The sequence below is a fragment of the Hippichthys cyanospilos genome, chromosome 6 (genome assembly GCF_059441005.1).
Source record: "Hippichthys cyanospilos isolate Australia breed blue-spotted pipefish chromosome 6, RoL_Hcya_1.0, whole genome shotgun sequence".
NCBI classification, from domain to species: domain Eukaryota; kingdom Metazoa; phylum Chordata; class Actinopteri; order Syngnathiformes; family Syngnathidae; genus Hippichthys; species Hippichthys cyanospilos.
In genome coordinates this window covers 3017166-3024269 of record NC_142374.1, presented here as the reverse complement: position 1 = coordinate 3024269, position 7104 = coordinate 3017166, and the positions used below count along the sequence as shown (strand labels likewise).

The 7104-nt window shown below is 38.1% G+C and overlaps 1 protein-coding gene across 1 annotated transcript in view; it reads right to left on the bottom strand.

Moving 5' to 3' along the window:
- Window positions 1–3639: 3639 nt before the first annotated feature.
- Window positions 3640–7104, bottom strand: part of LOC148421866 (polypeptide N-acetylgalactosaminyltransferase 18-like) — a 109148-nt gene continuing 105683 nt past the window's right edge. Inside the window, exon 11 of the mRNA XM_088416439.1 lies at window positions 3640–5159. Coding sequence (XP_088272565.1) covers window positions 5013–5159 — 147 coding nt within the window. The 3' untranslated portion in view covers window positions 3640–5012. The remainder of the gene's footprint in view (window positions 5160–7104) is intronic.

Genomic DNA, 7104 nt, shown 5'->3' with positions numbered 1-7104 from the left:
CTAAATTGAAAGAACTCTTGTGTAAAGGTTTATGACATGTAAATTTGATATACGGTAAGCCTATGCAGTATATATGATTGTATTTATACATTTATGATTGTATGTTTTATTTATTTGCAGAGTGTGCAATGTTCACTAAAGTAATCTATCAATTAAACAACGGGAGATAGAATGCTATTGAAGTATTGATTTCGAGTTTGAACTGCTATTTAACTCTGCAGTATTCCGTTGGTAATACCCATCCATCCATTTTCTATAAATATAATGTTGGAACGAAACATGCAGGCATGTTCACTCTGTTAAAGAGAGGATGTTGCAGTTGGTAGACAATTAAAAAATAAAAAATAAAGACATTTTACAAGTTTCATATTTCCACCATACACCTGCAGCTTATAGTCCAGTGCGGCTTATCCATGGGAAAATATGTTTTTTTTTTTTCAGTTTTTGCTGCTGCGGCTTGTATGCCGGTGCGGCTTATTGTCCGGAAAATACGGTACTGTATTTCAGTACCTGTGACTGACTGAACTGAATATGGGTGTAATACTTGCCAGTCAAGTTATTTTTGACAGTCCCATGAGAGAATTAGTTCGAATTTTGTCAAATCCACAAAAGCCCAAATTTACAGTCATATAGAAATATAGACTCTGTGCAACATATATTTGTACCAATGAAGATGTTAGATAGTACACACAATAGGTAATCATTCATCAATTCATTTGGTTATAGTCGTAAAACCACATACCATCTCTATGTACTATGCTATAGTAATGATGATTGAAAAAAAGCACTGAACACAATCTATGCCATAATAATAATAATAAAAAAAGCACTGAACACAATCTGTTGTGTCCATCCATCCATGCCTCCATCCATCCACCCACCCACCCACCCATCCATCATCTCAAATAGAATACAGTCGACTGCAATGCCTTTATTGTCATTGTTGAGTTGACCGAGCTTCTCACCCTGGTGTGGAAACTCAGTTCTGCCGCTTATATCCGGGATCTGGTTCTTTCGGTCATGACCCACAGCTCGTGACCCTAGGTCAGGGCAGGAACGTAGATCGACTGGTAAATGAAGCGCTTTGCCTTTGGGCTCAGCGCCTTTTTTACCACGCCAGACCTGCACCAGACACAACAGACACTGGACCAATCTGCAAGAGTCTCCGATTTGGAGTTGCTTATCCTCATCCTAACCACTTCGGCTGCAAACCGCTCCAGTGAGAGACTGAGATCATGGCCTGAAGAAGCCAACAGCATCACATCATCAACAAAAAGCAGAGGTGCAGTGCTGAGACACCAAACTGGACCCCCCTTCAACAACTGCACCTTGAAATTGTGTCCAAAAGAATAATGAACAGAACCGGTGACAAAGAGCAGCCTTGGCAGAGTGCACACCTTACTGGAAATAGATTTGACACTGACAGCAATGTGGACAAAAACTCTGAAATTGGGAGTGCAGGGATTGAACAGATCGTATCAAGGACTTCTGCAACTCGTTCTTCTGAAGCACTTTCCACAGAACTCCACGAGTGACAAGGTTGAACGCAAAAATTTAAAAGACAAAAGAACAGTTAGGCAATTACGTTACTACAGTAGCGTGACAATTTCAATCACAGTTATCTTTCAGTGATCTTATCTAATGATGATCTGATTATTTATATTCCATCTCACCCATGTGGAAAAAAAAGGGACCATATTGTGACCTTCAATTTTCCTCGTGTGAACCAGGTTACCATATTGCTCACTGCGATGATTAGGAGGCATATGTTGAAGACCCGTCATGAACGGGCCAGTAGGGGTTAAATTGTTTTTTGTCCTGAAAGAAGACCTTAACGATGGAGCCCAGAAGCAAGCAATATACAGTATTTTTGTACCCCAGTGACATCATCTAACACCTGGACAGTTATGACAGCCTTCTCAAGAAAGTGTGAGTAGACTGACATATTTGTGTGACACTTCATTATGGCTGTAATGACGTTATTAACTGAAGTTCTGTGACTGACAGCATAATTAAAACCATCTGGGTCTCTTGTGAGTACGTTTTCATATTATATTGATGTCTAATTTAGGCCGACATTTAGTTGGGTATAAAGGCTTTATCTAGTGCTCTATTGTTCCAGACAGGTGCTCCGGGGCTGTGTCATCAGTGTGTGAATGAGCTGTTTGTTTCACTTAGCCATAAATCATGGTGTAAATAAACTGACAGTGTAACAGCACTTAAGTACCTTGAAGGTAGAAAAACACTCTCCAAGTAAAGCCAATTCACCCTTGCAGATGAGATTCTGTGCATTTGCAAGTTGAAACTATAATTAAATTAATTAAATTCTCTAACACTTGTTTACACAAGGGTTGCAGGCTTACTGGTGCCTATCCCAGCTGCCTTCGGACAGCAGGCGAGAGAGACCCTCAACTGGTTGCCAGCCAAATGCAGGGCACACAGAGACGAACAACCATTCACGCACCCAGTCATACCTAAGGACAATTTAGTATGTTCGTGTTTTTAGGACCGTAGGAAGAAACCAGAGTACCCCGGAGGACACCCACAATATTTTGCATGTGGAGAACATGCAGGAAGGCCGGAGCCAGAAGCGAACAGGGGACCTCAGAACTGTGATGGTAACCACGCCGCCTCCGTACCACCCTAGATTAGTACAGTGTGTAATAATGATGTAGTCAATGCAAACCAAAATCAGCAGAAATTCCATATACTTGCCATTACTGTATTTCTCTGTATACATGTTTTTTCCCATCAATTTGGCTCAATTTTACAAAAACGCCAGTATAAGCCTAGCCCTGACTAGCATGGCTGTCCAATTAAAACACATCGTGTGTGTTATTAAAATGACAAGATTATTCTACTTTTATATGCATTTCTTCATCGTATACGTATACGATGATGTTCTTATATTAAACATTTGTAATTTAGGGTACAATCTTGTTGAAGTTGACCTGCTCTTGGTGGACTTCATAAAACCTCATGAACAAATACGTTTTAAAATGTATTAATTATATTGCTTTAGGCAGTATCACATATTATAATAAGTTTTAATTACTGGTGCAGGATTATTGAAATTTAAATGATAGTATCCTGTGTGTAGCCCAGCAATGCGTGTTTGCACTTGCAAATGCAAGCGCTGACTTATAGGTCCCAAGTAAGATGATCAGTCAATCATCTCCAAAGACCTCCATTTCAAACAAATTGGACGGGTCCGAAGATTACTGCACGTGGAAGAGTAATGAGGATGTTTGCGCAAATGATAAGCAGGAAGGAGAGGACGTCCGGGATTTAAAGGGGAGGAGCTATTTGTCGTGTCAGATAGCGATGATGACTTTTAGATGAATTCACATTTAATTGTGTCAAAAAATAAATTATCAAAACTTCAAATTGTTTTATTGATGCAACATTAGTTTCAGCATTTGCGTCTATGCGTGCTCACACATTGCGTCGCACTCGTTTCGCCCCCCCCCCCCCCATAACCACAACAGTATGTTATTTAGTTACTAAATAACTGTCCAATTAAAACACATCGTGTGTGTGATTAAAATGACCAAATTATTCTACTTTTAGATGCATTTTTTCATCGTATACGTATACGATGAAGAAATGCATCTAAAAGTAGAATAATTTTGTCCTGCAGTGAGCATCCACTCACATCACCTTCAATGTGGGGGCTCTAGATGGCGATCTTATGACTCGATTGGCTATTGCAGCCCTCTATTAACTCCAGTACAGTGTATGGGCCACTCACATATCCATTTGCGCTTGCGCAGAAGCCCACAACTGTTGAAGCGAATGCCCTTTCATTATAGTAATTATTATAGTTTATTATAGTTATGATAATGATGGGAGGGACTAGAGAAAAACTATTCTTTTGTATGTATGTATGACACTCATCAACAAACACTACTGCTGTTGTTTACTTTCAAACTCAGCTCGTAGCAGATGTGTGTGACGTCAGGCCTGCTGTGATTTTCAGATCTCTGAACCACTGGTAAATGAAGACTTTGAGTTTCTCTTCCTATTTTTTACCGTTTCAAAGAACAAGGCTTAAGTAGGAATAGTCACAGTTTTCTATTATACGTTCTGTTGTATTATTGCAAATCGTTTTCTTTTTTTAAGTTTTGTCAAGTGCTTTGTTACAGCTGTATATCATTAAAGCTGTACTGTATAAACGTTACAACAGTGCTGTCTGTATAGCGTCTTCTGTCCTGATGTAAGTGGACTTAAAAGCAGTGCCACTGACTGAATTTATTCCACACTAAATAAATGATATGATGGATGGTAGGCCTTCTGAAATATGTCCTCTTTGCTATTACATTTAGAAACCTGCACTGACCTTGAGAAAATCAACCACATTTGTCCTGTTTGCATTGAAGTATGGTCCGATGGTAGATAATTCATTGATCAAGTCAACAACAAGGCTGTAGAATTTGTTAACACCATGAGCAAAAGAGAAGTTCACTGAAATGGATATCACACACTGTTCATAAGAATAGAATGCCCTCTGCCCACAAGCATGTTGAAACCGTCTAAATTGAATTTGGTATAGTTAGCATATATGCTACTAGAGGCACAACTGTGTCTGATACCCCAAATATTCAAGCAGAGTTTCTGTAATAACCAGAGGGATTACATGATCTTATGAGTCTGTTCCTCAGAAGAAAATTGTGTTTTTCTTTTCAATAACAGAATAGGACATTTTCCAGGCATAATTCATCTTTGAGTGTCTAATCTCAAATCATTGCTGGTGTGAAATGCTTATTAGAGAATGAAGGTATGCTTCTGACTGAAGAATTTTCTTCCACAGATTCTCATTTAAACATCCTCTTGGCTTAAAGCACACATTTGGACATGGATCACTCAGATCAATCCGAGTTTTTTCCAACTTTTATTCCAGTGTGAGACAGCTTTGATGCTGTCCATCTTCAGGTGTCTTTGTAGCCTTTTGTTTTGCAGCAGCTTATAAAGTCTTTCGTTCTCCACCGTAATAAAAATGTCACAATATGTGTTCACTGGGGCAGGACAGTCAGGATGTTAGTGATGGTCCATTTTTGCCCGCTGCACTCCTGAATGGCAAGCTGAAAGCGGAACTGTGACTGACTGCTTTCTACCACCTCCAGACAATGCTGGGACTCTGTGTTCTGGATCGAGCCATCCTAAAGAGATTGATGAAAAAAAAGGAGCAAATGAGAGATCATTTGAGATGGCAATATTACTTCAAATGAATGTAGATAATGGCACAGTCCATTCCAAGTACGTTTCTTTCTAATTCAGTAACTAGTAGTTTGTCCCTTTTGAAGTGAATTCCACTGAAGGGATTGAAGGTTTTGTTTTGCTTCTAATGAAATAAATTAGACATTAGCTATAATGATGATGACAAAAACAGGTTAAACTAGACCTCTTTTATCATGTTCTAGAATGTCGGTGGCAAATGTTCAAAGGCCAAATGCAGATAGCTGAAAATGAACAATTATGTGTGTGGTGTGTGTGTGCATATACAGTATATATTTGTATACACGAATGATACAGTGGATCCCCCGGTGTACGGTGTCCTTGGGTAATGTTTTTTTCACTTTAAGATGAGTTTTTCCGTCCCCTCTTTGAGGCATTTATCCCGCTTTATGATTAACATCAACAACAGTCATGACCTGTGGGGTTGGTTGTGTTTGGTGTTTTGCCTCCCTCTTGTGACATTTTTAGGTAATTGTTCTTATTTTCTGTTGGCATCAAATTGCCTCCGCTGCAATGCATTCTTACAATGCTGGTCTACTATTGGTTGGCGTCTCGACTCCCCAAGATACTGGTCTACTATTGGTCAGCCTGATGGGGTCACGAAGATGATGGCCTGCTATTGGTCGGCGCACAGGGTCGCATAGATGCCTGCCGAAAGACTTGATCTCGTGTGAGAGTGTTTTCTAATCTTATTTATCATGCATTTTAGTGCTTAATTTAAACTCGAATTGGTTATCAACGAGTCCCAAGATAGATAGGGATGTTAAAGAGAGAAGTAAGAAGATGATTTATTTGGAAAGGAAGCTGGAAATAATCAAGAAATGTGAAGAAAACTAAGATAGCTTAGCTTAGGCTACCCTTACTAAAGAATTTGGCCATAAAAAGCGTCACTCAACGGTAAATATATTGTTTTTATTTTTCTTATTTATGATATATATATATATATATATATATATATATATATATATATATATATATATATATATATATATATATATATATATATATAATATACATGCAAACAATTAAATAATAAGTAGCACTTACTATTATTTATTGATACCAATTTTTAATATGGATATATAATTTTTATGTTTTTACCTAGGGTTTTATATGCATTAGCTAATTAACATAGGTTTGGATTGCCCGCCATACGGCGAATTTGTTTTACGATACCAGACACGGAATGGATTAATCTCATAAACCGGGGGCCCACTGTACTTTGGTACAGCAATTCCTGTGTAATGACAATGTATCTTGGTCTACCTTATTTATTTTTGTTTCATCTTATTTTATTCTATAAAAGCTATACAATTTGTAGCTAACTTCCAAAAAGTAGCAGTTGATGGTTGTTTGCACATCTATAGACTGAAGCAGAAATCATTTTTGATTGACTCGAAAATCATTTTGATCAAAACTCGATCATCAATTGAATCAAAGTCCCCAAAAATCTGAATTGAACTGAATCGTGAGATAGTCCAAGATTCCCACCCTTAATATACTGTATGTACCAAACAAGACTGTAATGTAGTACATTATCACAACCCACAACATCTTCCCTCTGCTGCTGCTTCTTTTCTGAAACCCAAGCTGCTAAAATGTATTTGTCAGATATGGATGCGTTTTTATCATTTATCAACATGCCTTCAAATCAACAAACAAGAGAAATGACGGCTTTGCACAGATGTTTACTGTGGTCTTGCACTTTTCAGCTTTACACGCTTCATCCACACTTTCCACCAGTTCCATAGTTCACATCGTAGAACACAATTTACTAAATTGTGACAAAGGAAGAATACTTTGAAAGATTAGTGAGAATTCACTAACAAATTATGTTTTGTCTGTCTTTGTTTTATAAGACTTGCATTA